We start from the raw sequence: 22212 nt of genomic DNA, 5'->3' as shown, positions 1-22212 counted from the left end.
CGCATGTGTTAGTTTGGTGAATGTGTTGGTTTGGCGCACGTGGTGGTTTGGCGAATGAGTTGGTTTGGCGCATGTGTAATTTTGGCGCATGTGATTGTTTGGTGCTTGTGTTAGTTTGGCGAATTTTTTGGGTTTGTCACATGTGTTCGTTTGGCGCATGTGTTAGTTTGGCGAATGTGTTGGTTTGGCGCATGTGTTAGTTTGGCGCATGTGTTGGTTTGGCACATGTGTTAGTTTGGTGAATGTGTTGGTTTGGCGAATGTGTTGGTTTCGCGCATGTGTTAGTTTGGCGCATGTGTTAGTTTGGTGAATGTGTTGGTTTGGCGCATGTGTTGGTTTGGCGAATGTGTTGGTTTGGCGCATGTGTTGGTTTGGCACATGTGTTGGTTTGGCGCATGTGTTGGTTTGGCGCATGTGTTAGTTTGGCGCATGTGTTGGTTTGGCGCATGTGTTAGCTTGGTGAATTTGTTGGTTTGGCGCATGTTTTAGTTTGGCGCATGTGTTGGTTTGGCGCATGTGTTATTTTGGTGCATGTGTTTGTTTGGCGCATGTGTTAGTTTGGCGCATGTGTTAGTTTGGCGAATGTGTTGGTTTCGCACATGTGTTGGTTTGGTGAATGTGTTGGTTTGGTGCATGTTGGTTTGGCGAATGTGTTAGTTTGGTGCATGTGTTGGTTTGGCGCATGTGTTAGTTTGGCGCATGTGATGGTTTGGCGCATGTGTCAGTTTGGCGAATGTGTTGGTTTGGCGCATGTGTTCGTTTGGCGCAAGAGTTAGTTTGGCGAATGTGTTGGTTTGGCGCATGTGTTAGTTTGGCAAATGTGTTAGTTTGGCGCATGTGTTAGTTTGGCGCATGTGTTAGTTTGGTGAATCCCCCCTCCCCTTCCGCATCCCCCCTCCCCTCCAAATCTCCCCCCTTGACCCTCCCCTCCAAATCCTCCCCATCACCCTTCCCTTTCAAATCTCCCCCCTTGCCCCTTCCCTCCTAAACTCCCCCAAACCCCTCCCCTCCTAGACTACTGCTCGCCCCTCCCCTCCTAGACTCCACCCTCACCCGTCCCCTCCAAATCTCCCCCATCTCCCATCCCTTTCAAATCCCCCCCCCCTTGTCCCTTCCCTACTAAACTCCCCCCTAGCCCCTCCCCTTCAAATCTCCCCACCCTCATTTCTTCTACATTTCCCCCCTCTCATCCCTCCTACCTCAAAGCGTTCTCCCCACTTCTTCCCCCTTCAAACTCTCACTTCCATCTCCGCCAGCCTTCTGCCTCGCTCTTCCCCCTCCTCAAATAACATCTCACTGTGCCTCACCCAATCACCATCAAACCTTTTGCCCACCCCATCGTTCCCTTTCTCCGAGCTATTCTGAAATCTCTGACACACCTTCAACAGCTCTCCTTACATCTTCCACATCTTACCCGACCCCTCCCCCACTGCCCCCCCCCCCGCCATTCTGTATCCGATGCTGCCCCTTCTTCATTAACGGTATGGACCTCAAACATCCGGGGCCTTCGCCCAAACTTGACTGATCTCTCCAAACAGGTTGCTTCTGAGAAACCAGACATGATCTGATTCACAGAAACTGTCCTCCTTCATGATGTCTCTGATTCCTTGGTATCTCTCCCGGGTTACTCCCTCCTCCAGTATGATAGACCTGCGCCTCGTCCTGGAGGTGGGGTTGCTATCTTTATCAAAAACTCTCTTCCTCACTCGCCCTGCACTGCCCTCTCTCCACCTCACCCCCAGGAATACCTCTGGCTCCGGCTTCCCCTTTGCACCCACCTTTTGTTCATATGTGTGTTGTACCGTCCACCAAACAGTGATGACTCCAACTACATCTCGCTGTCTGATAATATGGACCAACTTCTATCTACTCATCCCAACTCTCTCTTCCTCAAATGTGGTGATTTCAATTGTCACCATGCGAGTTGGCTGGGTGTGGGTACCTCTCTCACCAGCTATGGCTCCTCAGCAAAGGACGTCTGCGACTCATTGGGACTGACACAATCTGTCAATTTCCCGACACGGATCTCAGTCAATGGAGTATCTTCTCTTCTGGACTTGATTTTGACTAACTTCCCTGAAAATGTCTGCTGCTCTTCTTCTGCTCCAATCGGCTCATCTGATCATGTGCTTGTTAAAGTGGACATCTCTCTGACCATTCTCAGAGAGCCACCTCAGCGTCGACGAGTCTGGCATTTCACTCAGGCCAACTGGCATGGTCTTCAAGCAGCCATCAATCATCTGGACTGGTCTCCCATCTTGACCGCCTCTGACATCAACTCATCCTGGGAATTCTTCCAAAGTAAATTGCTCTCTCTCATGCACAGATTTATCCCATCTCGTCTTCAGTTGTCATACCCTTCCTCCCGTCCATGGTACACAGAATCTTGTGGTGAGGCTGTTGCCCAGAAACAACTTGCCTTCGTCTCCTGGAAAGCAAATCCAACGGAAGGAAATCTCATTTCCTTTCACAAAGCCCGAAACAAGTGTGTGTCCACCCTCAGGAGAGCCAGGAAACAATATCTCTCCGTTCTCAAGACCGAACTCTCTTATCTGTCTCCCTCTTCCAAATCCTGGTGGCGGCTGGTCAAATCTGTTTCTGGTGTTTGTTCCCCCTCCATCCTCTCCCTTACCTCAAACGGCTACACAGCTGACTCCGCACGTGAAAAAGCTGAATGCCTCAACTCTGTTTGCCTCTAAATCTTGTGTCCCAAACCCATCCCTCTCTGTACCCAGTCGTACCCAGCTGCTCCTGGACTCTGTGTCCTTTCCTCCTGACAAGGTGGAAAAGTTTCTGTCAACCCTCGACTCTGATTCTGCAACTGGAGCTGACGGCATCAGCCCACGGGTCCTAAAATCCTGTTCTTCCGCTCTTTCACTCCCTCTCTCTGTTCTCTTCACCCTCTCTTTTGCTCAAGGTCATCTGCCATCTGCTTGGAAATCAGCCAACATCACCGCTTTCCACAAAAAGGTGCAAAACCAGATCCTTGCAACTACAGACCAATCAGCCTACTCCCAATTATCAGCAAAGTCATGGAATCCATCATTGCTTCGGATATGAAATCTTTCCTCTTCTCCAATGGCTTGATCTCTGATCATCAATTTGGTTTCAGACCAGGTCATTCTACTCTGGACATGCTGCTTCTGCCGTCTCAACAATGGATGGAGGTCCTCAATGCCAAACAGGAAATTAGAGCTGTCTCCCTTGACATATCACGTGCCTTCGATATGGTCTGGCACCCCGCTCTGCTCACCAAACTCTCCTCCTTTGGTATCCATGGAAATCTCCACGCATGGCTGGCGGACTTCCTCTCTAGTCACAGTCAACGTGTGGCCCTGAATGGGTTTCTCTCATCTCCTCTTCCTGTTCAGGCTGGAGTTCCCCAAGGCAGTGTTCTGGGCCCTGTGCTTTTTCTGGTCTTCATCAATGATCTCTCTGACTCTCTTGAAAATCCTCTCTATCTCTTTGCTGATGACTCCACTCTCTGCCGCTCCATTCCTCATCCCTCAGATCGGCAGTCTGCAGCCTCCTCACTCTCTGCAGCCCTGGACAAAATCACAGACTGGGCAAACAAGTGGAACATGTCTTTCAATCCTGACAAATCTCACACTCTTACGATGTCTCTCCGAAAAGACCGACTGGACAACCCTCCCATCCACTTTCTGAATAATCCTCTCCAAGAAGTTCTGTCACTCAAGCTTTTGGGTCTCACTATCTGCCATGATATTTCCTGGGAAAACCACATTTCCAAGCTGGCCTCCAAAGCCAGTCGCCGACTGGGCATCCTCCGTTGTGCGAAGTCCTTCCTTGGCACACCTGAGCTCCTCACCACATACAAGGCTTTCATCCGCAGCTCAATGGAGTACTGGTCTCCCCTCTGGGCTGGTGCTCCTGCCTCACACCGAGCTCGTCTTCACGCTGTTGAAACCAAAGCGTTCAGAATCATTCGAATCTCCCGCGATGAAGCTATCTCCGAGGGCCTTTCACTTACTCACCGCAGGCAATCCCGCTCCTCCCTCCAGGTCTTTAAAACAGCTGTTCACCACCATCTCTTATCTTCCCCCATCCAAAACCTTGATCTTTTCTACCCCCGCTAATTTCACCCCAAATCCACTTTTTTGAAATACCAACTTCTTTCCTGGAAGTCCTTGGTGTCCTTGTGTTTTATACTTCTCCCACCCCCCACCCCCTTACCACGCCTCCTCCCCCCAAGCCCTCTCCTTCCCACACATCTCCCGATGTCCCTGCTCTCAAATGTTGTGTTTGTGTTTTTCCCCTTCTCTCCCCATCTTGTCGACTGCTCCCAATTTTTATATATATTTTTTGTCTGTTTGATTTTTTTTTTGTGATAAATGTTAGCTCTTTCACGAGCCTCGATTCTGTATACAAAAAAAAGAAAGAAAAAAAAAAGGCAAATGTCAAAATAATTCAACCGCACACAAAGTATATAAATGAGAGTTTTTATTGCAAAGCTGTCATAACTTTTCACATATGGAAGGAAATATGGTAATTAACTGCTCATTTAACCAAAATGAATGAATCTTCTCATTTAACCAAAATGAAACAAATCCTTGAAAACAAAAATGAACAGCAATTACATGAGAAGCTTATTGACATCAAAATCTTTTTCTCTTCATGATTTCAGGCTTCCAGTTGATGGGATGAGTCTCCTCAGTCTGCAGAACATGAAAGCCAAAGCACGGTATTTAAAATCAACACTTTAAGACCAACAAAGATAACTTCCAACCTAAGAAAAACATGAAATATTGTTATGTTAGTGGGGAATAAATGAAAGCACAAACAAAGATAACCTCCAACCAGTGCTACTTTCCCTACCATAGGGAAGGCAGCACTGTACACGTAATAGCATGGACCGTGTAACGTGTAGGATAAATCTCAATGTACAGTAAGTAGGGAAACTGTAGCTAAAGTTGTTTATATGTTCTTCACACGGATGGGGGTGGGGGGGAATGTAGACATGCTAATTAGCTCTAGGGTTTAAGGATAATTTTCCCCAGTGCGTAATTTCCCTCGGTAATTTTCCCATTGCGTTTTGCTGCCACGGCCGGCGCTGAAAGCCACCTTTAACTTATAACAACCGCCAACTACAAGCAAGCAGGTTCCCGGACACTAAGCCAGTTGAGAGGTGAGACAAGAGGCGGAGAAATAAGGGGGCGGTAAAGAAAGGCCACGCCCGGAGGGACGTGATTGGACCATAGGACGTGGGTGGGGAAAACTGGGGCAAACAACCCGATTGGCGAACCAGAGTGAAGAAGAAGGGCGGGTCGAGTTTTCTCTGTCTGTCTGTCTGTGTGTGTCTCTCTGTCTGTCTGTCTCTCTGTCTGTCTGTCTCTATCTGTCTGTCTGTCTCTATCTGTCTCTGTGTCTGTCTCTGTGTCTGTCTCTGTGTCTGTCTGTGTCTGTCTGTCTGTCTGTGTCTGTCTGTCTGTCTGTGTCTGTCTGTCTGTCTCTGTGTCTGTGTCTGTGTCTGTCTCTCTGTCTGCCTCTGTCTCTCTGTCTGCCTTTGTCTCTGTCTCTGTCTCTGTCTCTGTCTCTGTCTCTCTCTCTCTCTCTCTCTCTCATATTTTTGGACTAGAAGGCTGCGTCATCTTGACGATCCTTGTGGTAAACAAATTTGGTGCATGCTTTTGGGAGAGGGGAGCGCTCCTGGCTGCACGGGTGGCCGTTGAAAGACGATTTTGACTCTGGTGCTCTTCGGAGGCAAAGGAGGCCGTCTTCATCACTTTCATTCAAAGCCAGGCTGTTCGTTGAGCGTCGCCATCTTGTCCGCTTCCCGAACGGGAGGCTCTGAGCCTCGTCACCACCACTCTCCTCAAAAAGGACCCATTCGGGCCACAGATAAGTACTGGCCAGCTGTAGAATTATAAAGACTTCTACAGACCAAGAGTAGACGAGTTATAGCAGGCATTTAAATTGCATTGCCCAAACTCCATTCTTTCATTTGAGAGCTAAATTGTTTTTAAAGCATTTAGTTTTGGCATGAGATACTAAAGAAAGTGCATATGGAACAGAGCGTGAAGACTGCAGTTTGTGGGATGGCCTTTTTCACCTCTGTGGATGTGTGCTGGGGCGATAGTGCTGATACAGCTCTTGCTTCCAGTACAATAACTCATTATCTGAGATTGAACATGTCACGAAGCCTCTGAGAATGTTGCCCCCTCAGCCTGAACAATGACCTTTTTCCTTTCTTTCTGGGATAACAATCTTTTACAAACCACTTTGGTAACTTCATGATAGAAAACAGATGGCCCGGCGCCACAAAGTCTGACCTCTGGCAAATCCCGTAATGACCTCAGGCTCCTCCCTGAGAAGATAAATGAAGACTTCGTTTTATATAAGGAGACACTACACAAGGCTGGAGCAGAGAACTTTCTACAAGTTGACGCGTTGTATTGTTTTTTTGGAAATGTATTGTGTTTCTGAGTTGGATTCTCTCCACAATAACTGAATAAATCTTTAAACAAAGTGAAGTCTCTTAATCCTTACATTAAGCTGCTCTGACACCGGCCAAAGGGGATTTTTTTTTTTTTCATTAGCTTTTCCCTGTGTGCATGCTGGAGTCTTTGTGAGGTACCTCTGTAGACATTAGTTTTTACCTCAACATTATATTTCGTCCTACATTTTTTTCATTAAATTATTTGATTGTTGAATTTACTGTGGTGTTTCTTTGTTCGTGGGTTCGGGAATAAACCTGTTGTTTTTCGTTGTATAAATGCCTCGCATTTCTTCCATCCCGTGCATATAAATTAACAGCCATCTTCTGCTGGTCGCCTCGGAGTTCAAGCAGTTCAGCTATCCGTCACTTGGCTGATCTTAATCGCTGGTGACACAACAATATCTACGTATACAAAATTGCAGAATAAACGGAAATATTGAATGAATGTTTCCAGACATGGTAATTCCAAATTGCAAATTATTTACAGACCATTTAATAAACAAATCTAAGTTAACAAGTTCGGAATTACTCATGTACAGAATGAACAAGCTAGCATTAACAAGCTCGGTTAACAAGCTGGGTATTACTTATGTACAGAATGAACAAGCTCGGATTAACAAGCTAGGCTAACAAGCTAGGTATTACTTAAGTACAGAATGAACAAGCTAGAATTAACAAGCTAGGTTTTACCTATGTACAGAATGAACAAGCTATGGTTAACAAGCTAAGTTAACAAGCTAGGTATTACTTATGTACAGAATGAACAAGCTAGGATTAACAAGCTAGGTATTACTTATGTACAGAATGAACAAGCTAGGATTACCAAGCTAGGTTAACAAGCTAGGTATTACTTATGTACAGAATGAAAAAGACAAATTTTTGTCAGTGAGATAAAAATTCAGAGTTGAGGGGCCAGTTCATGTATCTACGAGTTGCATTTATATACAAAGTCAAGGCTCCTGGAAGAGCGAGAACACTGAACGGACCAAGACACAACAGGACAAAATGAACAGTAGAGAGAAGGGAAGGGGAGGGGGGGGGGGGGGGGTTGAAAGCCGACAGTGGGGTTGAACGACAAAAGAGGGAGATTTGGACAAATAAGGGATGTGGAGAAGAACGAAGGGTAGGAAAGGACAAATGGGGTGTGTACAACAGGGGTAGAAAATGAAAAACTGACAATTTGGAAAGAGGACGATGGGGTTGATGATGGTAGAAAAGATCATGGTTTTGGGTTGGGTATAATCTGAGATGTTGGTGAACAGCTGTATACAAGCTGAACAGCTGTTAGATAACCTGTCGAGTTTGGGAGTTCTAGCAGAAGGGGGTTAATGGTGGACCATGTGTGCTTTGCAGATTCCTGGGGGGGTGGGGGGGGGAGGGTATGGGGGGAAGCACTGACAGGGAAGACGGTCTAAGGCCAGAAAGGAGACGGAGGAAAACAGAGAGACCACTGACCTCTCGGCAATGGCGAAGTGATAGGCCCATAGATTCAGCTTCATCGTGAGAGATTCAAATAATCTTGAAGACCTTGGTTTCCACGGCGTAAAGCTGAGAAAGCTGAAAGGCACGGGAGCCAACCCACAGGGGAGAGCAGTATTCCATAAAGCTGTAGATGAAAGCTTTGTCTGTGTTGAGGAGCTCAGTAGTGTCAAGTAAGACTTTCGCATAATGGTGGATGCCCAGTCGGCGACTGGCTTTGGAGGCAAGCTTGGAAATGTGGTTTTCACAGGAAAGATCATGGCAGATAGTGAGACCCAAAAGCTTGAGTGACAGAACTTCTCCGAGACGATTGTTGAGAAAGTAGATGGGAGGGTTTTCCAGAAGGTCTTTTCGGAGAGACAGAGCGAGAATGTGAGATTTGTCAGGATTGAATGACATGTTCCACTTATTTGACCAGTTTGTGATTTTATCCAGGTGTGCAGAGAGTGAAGAGGCTGCTGCCTGCCGATCTGTGGGATGAGAGATGGAGCGACAGAGAGTGGAGTCATCAGCAGAAAGACAGAGAGGATTTTACAGAGAGTCGGAGAGATCATTAATGAAGACCAGAAAAAGGACAGGGCCCAGAACACTGCCTTGAGGAACTTCAGCCAGGACAGGAAGAGGAGATGACAATTCCATTTAGAGCCACATGTTGACTACGACAGGAGAGGAAGTCCACGAGCCATGCATGGAGGTTTCCATGGATACCATAGGAGGAGAGTTTGGTGAGCAGGGTGGGGTAACAGACTGTATCGAAGGCACAACACATGTCAAAAGGAAGACGGCTCTGATTTCCTGTTTCGCATTGAGAACCTCCATCCATTGTTAAGACAGCAGAAGCAGCATGTCCAGAGTAGAGTGACCTGGTCTGAATCAAAATTGATGATCAGAGATCAAGCCATTTGAGAAGAGGAAGGATTTAATATTGGAAGTGATGATTGATTCCATGACCTTGCTGATTATTGGGAGCAGGCTGATTGGTCTATAGTTGCAAGGATCTGTTTTTTGCATCTTTTTTGTGGAAAGCGGTAATGTTGGCTGATTTCCAAGCAGATGGCAGATGACCTTGAGCAAAAGAAAGGATGAAGAGAACAGAGAGGAAATTTAAGAGAACAGAGAGGTCGGGAAATATAGAGCGGCAGAGTAAAACAGATATAGAGCGGTAGAGCGGCAGAGCAAAACAGATATAGAGCGGCAGAGCAGGATTCTAGGACCCGTGGACTGATACCAGTTGTAGAATCAGAGTCGAGGTTTGACAGAAACTTCTCCACCTTGTCGGGAGAGAAGGACACAGACTCCAAGAGCAGCTGGGTATGACTGGGTCCGGTGGGTAAAGAGAGAGAGATTGATTGGGACACAAGATTTGGAGGCAAACACAAAGTTGAGACATTTGGCTTTTTCACGTGCGGTGTCAGCTATGTCGCCGTTTGAGGTAAGAGAGGGGGAACAAACACCAGAAACAGATTTGATTTGACCAGACACCACCAGGATTTGGAGTAAGGAGATGGGTGTGACAGTTCAGTCTTGAGATGAGAGATATTGTTTCCTGGCTGTCCTGAGGGTGGACACACACTTGTTCCGAGCTTTGTGAAAGGAATGGAGATTGCCTTCAGTTGGATTTGCCTTCCATGAGGAGAATGCAAGTTGTTGCAGGGCAACTGCCTCACCACAAGATTCCGTGTACCATGGACGGGAGGGAGGGCATGACAACTGAAGACGAGATGGGATAAATATGTGCATGAGAGAGAGAGAGCAGTTTACTTTGGAAGAATTCCCAGGATGTTAGAGATGTTGATGTTGGAGGCAGTAGAGATGGGAGACCAGTCCAGATGTTTGATGGCTGTTTGAAGACCGTACCAGTCAGCCTGAGTGAAATGCCTGACTCGTCGACGCTGAGGAGGCTCTCTGAGAATGACCAGAGAGATGTCCGCTTTAACAAGGAAATGATAAGATGAACCAATTGGAGCAGAAAAAGAACAGCAGACATTTGCAGGGAAGTTTGTCATGACCAAGTCGAGAAGAGATGATGTGCCGTTGACTGAGATCCGGGTTGGGAAATTTACAGATTGTGTCAGTCCCAGTTGGTCGCAGAAGTCCTTTGCTGAGGTGCCGTGGATGGTGAGAGAGGTACCCACACCCAGCCAGCTGGCATGATAAAGTTGAAGTCACCACATATGTGGAAGAGAGCTGGGATGAGTGGGTAGAAGTTGATCCATGTTGTCAAAGAGAGATGTAAATGGAGTCATCACTGTTTTATGGACGATACAACACACATATAAAGAAAAGATCAGTTAGGCTTGAGCGAAGGCCCTGGATGTTTGAGGTCCATACCTTTAAGGAAGAAAGGGGAGCATCAGGTCCGAGAGAGGGGAGGGATGAGGGAGGGTAAGATGAGGAAGAAGAGGAGGAGGTAGGGAGAATAGTGGACAGTGTGTCAGAAATTGCAGAAGAGCAAGGAGAGAGGGCAGAATGAGGAGGAGGACAAGAGGCTGGGTGGTGATGGGATGAGGCACAGTGAGGAATAATATGAGCAGGGGGGGTGGGGCAGAGGGAAGTAGAACATTGGAGGAGGAGGAGGAGGAATGAGTTAGAAGAGAGAGGAAGTGAGTTTGATGAGGATTGGTGGGAGAGGAGGAGTTTTGAAGGGGAGGGGTGATGGGGAGTTTTGAAGGGGAGGGGGGTTTTTGAAAGGAAGTGGTAGGGGTAAGGTAGTGATGAAATGGGGATAGGAGGGAGTAGAGGGTGGGGACATGGAGTGGGACGCTGGCAAGAGATAAGTTTGGTAGGAAGCCGGCGAATGCAAGAGGAGGGAACAGACATGGAAAGGTTTGGCAAGGAAGATGTACAAAAGGAACGATTAATGATAATTGAACAGTTATTACAAACTGGGTTTCTTGGGACCTCCATGTCAGAGATCCGTTTGAAAATGTTAGAGGAGGAGTGGAATAAAGGCGAGTGCAGAGAATGTAGAAAAGAAGAACTGTATGTGCTGTAATGATGGAAGGATTTCTTTGAAAGCAAACTTTTGAAGAGGAAGACGAAGAGTGAAATGTAATCGAATAGAGAATTTAACACGGGAGATAGAGGAAGTTTGAACATTGTCAAAGGAACCGTGAATACCATTTAGGTTATCCGTGGTGTATATAAGTGGATGGTTGGTACAGTGCAAGCAGTTACATTTTTTCAGTTGTAATATATATATTTTAAAGGTTTGGTAGAAGAGGGGAAAAGCAACAAGTTGAAGAAAATAAAGCTTAGCTGTGTGATGAACACATTCATGATCACAGTGGGGATGCTGAGTGGAAAAGGGCAAAAAATGTAGAGAGCAGGAAGTAGGGTGGTCAGGGAGGTGTAAGGTTGAAGGTAAGGAAATTGAAGTTATTTTTATTTTTTAAGACAGTAAACAGGCATAATTGGGAGGAACTGAAGGAGAGGTAAGGGGATTGAGGAGAAAACAAGAGGGCTCAAGGTGGTAGAGAGAAAAAAACAATAAAAAGCAATCATGGACTCGAACTAGGAAAAGGTGGGCCTCAAATAATCCGGTACGAAAAGTTTGACGCATACTCACAAATTGGGACAAATTTTAAAACAAAACCGAACTTAAAACACACAGCAAACACGGAGACAACAAATTAAACAGCAAAAACGCAACAAAAACAACCATGAGGACTTTGTTACAGTTTGTGACCTTTTTCTTCTTCCTTCCCCCACACCCCCCTGTGAGTTAGACCAAGTGGTTTGGTCCATGTGTATAAAGCCTATGATTGGCTGTGGGGCAGGGGAGTGACCAGGAAGGTGATTCAGAGGAGTGAGTGGCCATTTTGGAGGAGGGCTTATGGCAGAGTGCTTTTTCAGGGGTTGTAGAGTGTCCAGCTGCAATCTCTCTACCTGAAGGGTGACGTTGATCGAACTCTTGCTGCCTACCACTGGGGCCTGCCTTGGGGCCTACTCGTGGACTTGCCTACTCCTACCCTCTCGTGCTGGGCCTGCACTGGGGCCTACCACTCGGCCTGCCCTGGGGCCTACTCTTGGACCTGCCTACTCTTGGACCTGCCTACTCTTGGACCTGCCTACTCTTGGACCTGCCTACTCTTGCACCTGTCTACTCTTGCACCTGTCTACTCTTGGACCAGCCTACTCTTGGACCTGCCTACTCTTGGACCTGCCTACTCTTGGACCGGCCCATTCAGGTTTTTCTCACTTTTCTCCCTTCTTGGTTTTATGTGTAGGAAGAGATTTTCGTGTGATAATCCATAAATAAAGACAGTGTGATTGAAGGCTTGGCTTGGTGTGCTTCAGGCCGTAACAAATTGGGGGCTCGTCCGGGAGCTGGATTACATGATATTTGTCTTGGATTTTTGTTTTTTTCCGCAGTAGTAAGTTTTCTCATTGGCAGATAATTTGACTTTTGTTTACGGTGCTGATACTTCTATATTTACTGCAGTCATACACCATGGCTGAGGAGATGGATTTTGAAGTGAAGGAATTTGTGGAGAAGAAGGGGCTATCGGTGCAAGATGTAGAACTGTTACGTAAGGTAGAGTTACGAGCTGTAGCTGATCATCTTGGGGTTAGTGGGACATCTGGCATGAAAAAGGCGGAGATTGTTTCGGCTATTGTCAGTCACATGGGTTTAGAACCATGGGTAAGATTGAGGAGTGAAGCCTTGGAATTGGCCCGGATAGAATCAGAAGAAAGACAGCTCAGACTAAAGTTAGAAGACAAAGAACGGCGAAGAGAGTTTGAAAGAGAAAAGGAAGAAAAGCAAAGAGAGTTTGAAAGAGATAAGGAAGAACAGCAAAGAGAAAAGGAAGGAAAGCAAAGAGAGTTTGAAAGAGAAAAGGAAGAAAAGCAAAGAGAGTTTGAAAGAGATAAGGAAGAACAGCAAAGAGAAAAGGAAGAAAAGCAAAGAGTTTGAAAGAGAAAAAGAAGAACAACAACGAGAGTTTGAGTTAAGAAAATTAGAAATTCAGCTGGGACAGGCCCAACCGGTTTCCATCAATTCAGGTGGGGGTCAAAATGATCTCCCCCGTTCCTTTGATGTGGCTCGGAACATTAGGCTTGTTCCCAAGTTTAACAAGGAGGTGGAAACGTTTTTTCTGTCTTTTGAAACTATTGCAAAACGTCTTCAGTGGCCCGTGCAATACTGGACCCTGCTACTACAAAGTGGGTTCATAGGGAGAGCCCAGGAAGTGTATTCAGCTGTCGGAGGATCAGTTAGAGAATTATGAGGCTGTTAGAAAGGCTGTGTTGTCAGCCTATGAGCAAGTTCCGGAAGTATACCGCCAGAAGTTCCGAACCTTAAAAAAACAGGCTGGGCAGACATTTGTTGAATTTGCGAGGGAGAAGGAAATGAGTTTTGATCGGTGGTATCATTCTCTACAAGTGGATAGGACCTATGGTAATCTAAGGGAGGTTGTCTTGATGGAAGAGTTTAGGAACAGTATCCCCTTGGACATTAGGACACACCTTACGGATCATAAGGTTGGTGAGTTGAAAAAAAGCTGCTGTTGGCACAGATGATTATGAATTTACCCATAAGAGAGGCCTTGGTTTTCCTCATTACTGTACTACCTGGGATAACAAGAAAGGGGTTAGTGAGGACCGATCAGAGGGGAAGTGGACAGACCATAGGGGTCCATTGGTGCGGCCGCTTCTGGGTAGACAGTTTGAGTGGTCGAGTCAGGCATCTCGCCGGGGACCGGCCCCCACGTGTTATTACTGCAAACAGAGGGGACATCTGAAGTCAAATTGTTGGAAATTGCAAAGGGAGGAGAAGCAGGGAGACTCTGTTAGACCTATTGCATTGGTTCGAACCAAAGTGGACAGCCACATGGATCATGCCCTTACAGTTAAGGCTGACTGCGGACCTTACGAGCCCCGTACAGGAGCATTATAAACCCTTTGTGTCAAAGGGCCAAGTGTCTTGGGACGGGAAAGTCAAGTCCGTAATTATTCTGAGGGATACTGGGGCCGCCCAGTCATTGATGTTGTCTAAAGTTTTACCATTGACTTTGAGTAGTTCGGGGAAAGCGAGTGCCTTAATCCAGGGCATTGCCGGTCGTTATGTCCCACTGTCCCAGTCCCCATACATAGGGTGAACTTGAAGTCTGATTTGGTCACAGGACCCATGATGGTAGAAATAGTGCCCACTCTCCCCATAGAGGGTATTAGTTTCGTATTGGGAAATGATTTGGCTGGCAATAGGGTTTGTTTCCCCAGTAGTGAAAGAGATTCCTCGAAGAGACGGAGAACCCTAACCTTCGGGACTATGTCGGTACTTTCCGGGAAAGACTTACCACCGCCTGCAATGTCGCCAAGGAACATTTGAAAGTATCTCAGCGAGTAATGAAGGCCCGTTTTGACCTGAATACGACAGCTCGTAATTTTAGGCCTGGAGACAAGGTGCTAGTTTCACTACCTCTGCCTGGGGAGCCACTATTGGCAAAGTTTAGCAGTCCCTACTTGGTCGAAAAAAAGCTGAGTGAGGTGAACTACATGGTGCGGACCCATGACAGATGGAAACCCCGCCGGGTCACAGTTAATATGCTTGCACTGTTTATCCTGCCTTTGTAAAAGAAAACTTTTCTTGGGGTAAAGTTTTCTTCTTTAAAGGGGGGGGGGGGGGGGGGGGAGGGAGGAGGGTGTTGGGTGTTGGGTGTTACGGTTTGTGACCTTTTTCTTCTTCCTTCCCCCACACCCTCCTGTGAGTTAGACCAAGTGGTTTGGTCCAGGTGTATAAAGCCTATGATTGGCTGTGGGGCAGGGGAGTGACCAGGAAGGTGATTCAGAGGAGTGAGTGGCCATTTTGGAGGAGGGCTTATGGCAGAGTGCTTTTCCGGGGGTTGTAGAGTGTCCAGCTGCAATCTCTCTACCTGAAGGGTGACATTGATCTAACTCTTGCTGCCTACCACTGGAGCCTACTCGTGGACTTGCCTACTCCTACCCTCTCGTGCTGGGCCTGCACTGGGGCCTACTGTTGGGCCTGCCCTGGGGCCTACTGTTGGGCCTGCCCTGGGGTCTACTACGGGGCCTGCCCTGGGGCCTACTCTTGGACCGGCCTACTATTGGACCGGCCTACTCTTGGACCGGCCTACTCTTGGACCCGCCTACTCTTGGACCCGCCTACTCTTGGACCCGCCTACTCTTGGACTGGCCTACTCTTGGACCGGCCTACTCTTGGACCGGCCTACTCTTGGACAGGCCTACTCTTGGACCGGCCTACTCTTGGACCTGCCTACTCTTGGACTGGCCTATTCAGGTTTTTCCCTCTTTTCTCCCTTCTTGGTTTTTTTTATGTGTAGGAAGAGATTTTTGTGTGATAATCCATAAATAAAGACAGTGTGATTGAAGGCTTGGCTTGGTGTGCTTCAGGCCGTAACAACTTATCTTTGGGGAGGTTGGCAGAGGTGAAAATTGGACATCCACAGCTCAGATACCAGAACCGGAAGAGCAATCAGTAACATTATTATAGTAACTAGAGCGGCACTCAGTAGAGAGCATACCTCCACCTAATTGGCCATATCACTCAATGGTGAAAAATCACTTTAAAAAATCAATTATAATTCTCATGTCCGAATCCATATTCAAATCTTCATCAAAATCGAATATATTTGTCCTTGTCAGACACCCAGCCGGTCCATCAAGTTTCGTCCAAATCAGTCCACAACTTTTTGAGATATCCTGCTATGTATCGTTTTTGGCCCCATCTCCCAATGGTGAAGAATCACTTTAAAAAATTCTAGTAGCCGGATCCGAATCCGGATCTTCACCAAAATCTAATCATTTTGGCCTTGTCACATACGCTACATCTCTGCCAAATTTCGTCCGAATCCGTCCACAACCTTTTGAGATATTTTGTTAACAAACAAATGGACAGACAAACAGACAGTGGTGAAAACGTAACCTCCATCCACATTTGGTGGCGGAAGTAATAATATAGCAGTGATACAGTAACAATAATAGTAATACAGTAATAGTAATAGAGCAGTAATAAATAAATAACAAAAAAAAAAACTCGTTACCTTTTTAACGGTAAGCAAATCATCATGTACAATTGCAATTTCCAAAAATTGTGTTGGAATGTCCTAAAAGTGTAACCACCCCTCTCCCCCCCCAAAAAGAAGACATTACCGCAGTGTCATCCTCCTTGTATAGCTTGATGTTTTTATCAGCCTCAGCAGTGATGAGGCGACTCTCAGACTGATCAAAGGCACAGGAAAAGATTCCAGACTCGCTATCAAGTGAGCCTGGCTGCACAGCCGCATGCACACGCTGGAAGTTGTAGCCCGTACGCCAATCCCACAGGTGCATCGTTCCATTGTCGGCTGTATGAAAAATAGTGACATTACGTAGAACAATATTTTGAAGTGCAATGTCACCATAACATATTACCATCACTTTTAACAGAGCAACATTCCAGTACAAAGAATAGGCAATACCAATTTGGTATAATGATGAACAGTCAGAGCACATTGCAGGGGAAAACCAAGGAGACCAGCACTTGGGAAAGCACATACTTCCGCCAGGCTGAACAATTTACTCCTTCACTATCTCTTTCAACCAGAAATACAGCACTTCAACTATCTGGACAAAATCACAGACTGGTCAAACAAGTGGAACATGTCTTTCAATCCTGACAAATCTCACACTCTTACTATGTCTCTCCGAAAAGATCGACTGGACAACCCTCCCATCTACTTTCTCAACAATCCTCTCCAAGAAGTTCTGTCGCTCAAGCTTTTGGGTCTCACTATCTGCCATGATCTTTCTTGGGAAAACCACATTTCCAAGCTGGCCTGCAAAGCCAGTCGCCGACTGGGCATCCTCCGTCGTGCGAAGTCCTTCCTAGGCACACCTGAGCTCCTCACCACATACAAGGCTTTCATCCGCAGCTCAATGGAATACTGTTCTCCCCTATGGGCTGGTGATAGTGCAGGAAACCACTTTTGCACTTGTATTAGTGTGGAAAAACCACTTTTCGCACTTGTGTTGGTGTTGAAAACCACTTTTCGCACCTGTGTTGATGCAGGAAACCACTTTTCGCACTTGTGATAGTGTTGAAAAAACACTTTTCGCACTGGTGTTGGTGAAGGAAACCACTTTTCGCACTTGTGATAGTGTTGAAAACCCACTTTTCGCACATGTGTTAGTGAAGGAAACCACTTTTCGCACTTGTGTTGGTGCAGGAAGCCACTTTTGCACTTGTATTAGTGTGGAAAAACCACTTTTCGCACTTGTGTTAGTGTTGAAAAACCACTTTTCACACTTGTGTTGGTGTAGGAAACCACTTTTCGCACTTGTGTTAGTGTTGAAAAACTAGTTTTCGCACTTGTGTTGGTGCAGGAAACCAATTTTCCACTTGCATTAGTGTTGAAACACTAGTTTTCGCACTTGTGTTAGTGTTGAAAATCCACTTTTCCCACTTGTGTTGGTGTAGGAAACCACTTTTCGCACTTGTGTTAGTGTTGAAAAACTAGTTTTCGCACTTGTGTTGGTGTTGAAAAACCACTTTTCGCACTTGTGTTAGTGTTGAAAACCCACTTTTCGCACATGTGTTAGTGAAGGAAACCACTTTTCGCACTTGTGTTAGTGTTGAAAACCCACTTTTCGCACATGTGTTAGTGAAGGAAACCACTTTTGCACTTGTATGAGTGTGGAAAAACCACTTTTCGCACTTGTGTTAGTGTTGAAAAACTACTTTTCGCACTTGTGTTAGTGTTGAAAAACCACTTTTCGCACTTGTGTTGGTGCAGGAAACCACTTTTGCACTTGTATTAGTGTAAAAAAACCACTTTTCGCACTTGTGATAGTAATGAAAACCCACTTTTCGCACATGTGTTAGTGAAGGAAAATACTTTTCGCATGTGTGTTGGTGCAGGAAACCACTTTTGCACTTGTATTAGTGTGGAAAAACCACTTTTCGCACTTGTGTTAGTGTTGAAAAACCACTTTTCGCACTTGTGATAGTAATGAAAACCCACTTTTCGCACATGTGTTAGTGAAGGAAAATACTTTTCGCACTTGCGTTGGTGCAGGAAACCACTTTTGCACTTGTATTAGTGTGGAAAAACCACTTTTCGCACATGTGTTAGTGAAGGAAACCACTTTTGCACTTGTATTAGTGTGGAAAAACCACTTTTTGCACTTGTGTTAGTGTTGAAAAACCACTTTTCGCACTTGTGTTGGTGCAGGACACCACATTTGCACTTGTATTAGTGAGGAAAAACCACTTTTGCACTTGTATTAGTGTGGAAAAACCACTTTTGCACTTGTGATAGTGTTGAAAAACCACTTTTCGCACATGTGTTAGTGAAGGAAATCACTTTTGCACTTGTATTAGTGTGGAAAAACCACTTTTCGCACTTGTGTTAGTGTTGAAAAACCACTTTTCGCACTTGTGTTGGTGCAGGACACCACTTTTGTACTTGTATCAGTGAGGAAAAACCACTTTTCGCACATGTGTTAGTGAAGGAAACCACTTTTCGCACTTGTATTAGTGTGGAAAAACCAGTTTTCGCACTTGTGATAGTAATGAAAACCCACTTTTCGCACTTGTGTTGGTGCAGGAAACCACTTTTGCACTTGTATTAGTGTGGAAAAACCACTTTTCGCACTTGTGATATTAATGAAAACCCACTTTTCGCACATGTGTTAGTGAAGGAAAATACTTTTCGCACTTTATTTTGGTGCAGGAAACCACTTTTGCACTTGTATTAGTGTGGAAAAACCACTTTTCGCACTTGTGTTAGTGTTGAAAAACCACTTTTCGCACTTGTTTTGGTGCAGGAAACCACTTTTGCACTTGTATTATTGTGGAAAAACCACTTTTCGCACTTGTGTTAGTGTTGAAAAACCACTTTTCGCACTTATGTTAGTGTTGAAAACCCACTTTTCGCACGTGTTAGTGAAGGAAACCACTTTTTGCACTTGTGTTAGTGTTGAAAATCGACTTTTCCCACTTGTGTTGGTGTAGGAAACCACTTTTGCACTTGTATTATTGTGGAAAAACCACTTTTCGCACTTGTGTTAGTGTTGAAAAACCACTTTTCGCACTTATGTTAGTGTTGAAAACCCACTTTTCGCACGTGTTAGTGAAGGAAACCACTTTTCGCACTTGTGTTAGTGTTGAAAATCGACTTTTCCCACTTGTGTTGGTGTAGGAAACCACTTTTCACACTTGTGTTGGTGTTGAAAAACTAGTTTTCGCACTTGTGTTGGTGTTGAAAAAACCACTTTTCGCACTTGTGTTTGTGTTGAAAACCCACTTTTCGCACGTGTTAGTGAAGGAAACCACTTTTCGCACTTGTGTTAGTGAAGGAAACCACTTTTCGCACTTGTGTTAGTGTTGAAAACCCACTTTTCGCACTGGTGTTGGTGAAGGAAACTACTTTTCACACTTGTGTTAGTGTTGAAAACCACTTTTCGCACATGTGTTAGTGAAGGAAACCACTTTTGCACTTGTATTAGTGTGGAAAAACCACTTTTCGCACTTGTGATAGTAATGAAAACCCACTTTTCGCACATGTGTTAGTGAAGGAAAATACTTTTCGCACTTGTGTTGGTGCAGGAAACCACTTTTGCACTTGTATTAGTGTGGAAAAACCACTTTTCGCACTTGTGTTAGTGTTGAAAAACCACTTTTCGCACTTGTGATAGTAATGAAAACGCACTTTTCGCACATGTGTTAGTGAAGGAAAATACTTTTCGCACTTGTGTTGGTGCAGGAAACCACTTTTGCACTTGTATTAGTGTGGAAAAAGCACTTTTCGCACTTGTGTTAGTGTTGAAAAACCACTTTTCGCACTTGTGTTAGTGTTGAAAAACCACTTTTCGCACATGTGTTAGTGAAGGAAACCACTTTTCGCACTTGTGTTAGTGTTGAAAAGCCACTTTTCCCACCTATGTTGGTGTAGGAAACCACTTTTCGCATTTGTGTTCGTGTTGAAAAACTAGTTTTGACACTTGTGTTAGTGTTGAAAAACCACTTTTCGCACTTGTGTTGGTGCAGGAAACCACTTTTGCACTTGTATTAGTGTGGAAAAAACACTTTTTGCACTTGTGATAGTGTTGAAAAACCACTTTTCGCACTTGTGTTAGTGTGGAAAAACCACTTTTCGCACTTGTGTTAATGTTGAAAACCCACTTTTCGCACATGTGTTAGTGAAGGAAACCACTTTTCGCACTTGTGTTAGTGTTGAAAACCCACTTTTCGCACTGGTGTTGGTGAAGGAAACCACTTTTCGCACTTGTGTTAGTGTTGAAAACCCACTTTTCGCACATGTGTTGATGAAGGAAACCACTTTTGCACTTGTATTGGTGTGGAAAAGCCATTTTTGCACGTGTTAGTGTTGAAAAACCACTTTTCGCACTGGCGTTGGTGAAGGAAACCACTTTTCGCACTTGTGTTAGTGTTGAAAACCCACTTTTCGCACATGTGTTAGTGAAGGAAACCACTTTTCGCACTTGTGTTAGTGTTGAAAAACCACTTTTCGCACATGTGTTAGTGAAGGAAACCACTTTTGCACTTGTATTAGTGTGGAAAAACCACTTTTCGCACTTGTGTTAGTGTTGAAAAACCACTTTTCGCACTTGTGTTGGTGCAGGAAACCACTTTTGCACTTGTATTAGTGTGGAAAAACCACTTTTGCACTTGTGATAGTGTTGAAAAACCACTTTTCGCACTTGTGTTAGTGTTGAAAACCCACTTTTCGCACATGTGTTCGTGAAGGAAACCACTTTTCGCACTTGTGTTAGTGTTGAAAAACCACTTTTCGCACTTGTGTTGGTGCAGGAAACCACTTTTGCACTTGTATTAGTGTAAAAAAACCACTTTTCGCACTTGTGATAGTAATGAAAACCCACTTTTCGCACATGTGTTAGTGAAGGAAAATACTTTTCGCATGTGTGCTGGTGCAGGAAACCACTTTTGCACTTGTATTAGTGTGGAAAAACCACTTTTCGCACTTGTGTTAGTGTTGAAAAACCACTTTTCGCACTTGTCATAGTAATGAAAACCCACTTTTCGCACATGTGTTATTGAAGGAAAATACTTTTCGCACTTGTGTTGGTGCAGGAAACCACTTTTGCATTTGTATTAGTGTGGAAAAACAACTTTTCGCACATGTGTTAGTGAAGGAAACCACTTTTGCACTTGTATTAGTGTGGAAAAACCACTTTTCGCACTTGTGTTAGTGTTGAAAAACCACTTTTCGCACTTGTGTTGGTGCAGGACACCACATTTGCACTTGTATTAGTGAGGAAAAACCACTTTTGCACTTGTATTAGTGTGGAAAAACCACTTTTGCACTTGTGATAGTGTTGAAAAACCACTTTTCGCACTTGTGTTAGTGTTGAAAAACCACTTTTCGCACTTGTTTTGGTGCAGGAAACCACTTTTGTACTTGTATCAGTGAGGAAAAACCAGTTTTCGCACATGTGTTAGTGAAGGAAACCACTTTTCGCACTTGTATTAGTGTGGAAAAACCAGTTTTCGCACTTGTGATAGTAATGAAAACCCACTTTTCGCACTTGTGTTGGTGCAGGAAACCACTTTTGCACTTGTATTAGTGTGGAAAAACCACTTTTCGCACTTGTGTTAGTGTTGAAAAACCACTTTTTGCACTTGTGTTAGTGTTGAAAATCCACTTTTCGCACTTGTGTTGGTGCAGGAAACCACTTTTGCACTTGTGTTAGTGTGGAATAAACACTTTTTGCACTTGTGATAGTGTTGAAAAAACACTTTTTGCACTTGTGTTAGTGTTGAAAAACCACTTTTCGCACATGTGTTAGTGAAGGAAACCACTTTTCGCACTTGTATTAGTGTGGAAAAACCAGTTTTCGCACTTGTGATAGTAATGAAAACCCACTTTTCGCACTTGTGTTGGTGCAGGAAACCACTTTTGCACTTGTATTAGTGTGGAAAAACCACTTGTCGCACTTGTGTTAGTGTTGAAAAACCACTTTTTGCACTTGTGTTCGTGTTGAAAATCCACTTTTCGCACTTGTGTTGGTGCAGGAAACCACTTTTGCACTTGTGTTAGTGTGGAATAAACACTTTTTGCACTTGTGATAGTGTTGAAAAAACACTTTTTGCACTTGTGTTAGTGTTGAAAAACCACTTTTCGCACTTGTGTTGGTGCAGGAAACCACTTTTGCACTTGTATTAGTGTGGAAAAACCACTTTTCGCACTTGTGTTAGTGTTGAAAAACCACTTTTCGCACTTGTGTTAGTGTTGAAAAACCACTTTTCGCACTTGTGTTGGTGCAGGAAACCA

At 44.8% G+C, this 22212-nt stretch overlaps 1 protein-coding gene across 1 annotated transcript; it reads right to left on the bottom strand.

Annotated features, from left to right (window-relative positions):
- Positions 1–4446: 4446 nt before the first annotated feature.
- Positions 4447–16410, bottom strand: LOC144889134 (pleiotropic regulator 1-like). Its single transcript, XM_078769058.1, has 3 exons — positions 16378–16410; positions 16070–16263; positions 4447–4676 (listed from the first exon to the last, which is right to left on the bottom strand). The coding sequence occupies exons 2-3, from the start codon at positions 16247–16249 to the stop codon at positions 4617–4619; spliced, it is 240 nt and encodes a 79-aa protein (XP_078625184.1). The 5' UTR covers positions 16250–16263; positions 16378–16410; the 3' UTR covers positions 4447–4616.
- Between the last annotated feature and the right edge of the window lie 5802 nt (positions 16411–22212).

This window comes from Myxine glutinosa, unplaced genomic scaffold (assembly GCF_964187855.1).
Source record: "Myxine glutinosa unplaced genomic scaffold, kmMyxGlut1.1 SCAFFOLD_1031, whole genome shotgun sequence".
NCBI lineage: Eukaryota > Metazoa > Chordata > Myxini > Myxiniformes > Myxinidae > Myxine > Myxine glutinosa.
This window is presented reverse-complemented; position numbering and strand designations above follow the sequence as displayed.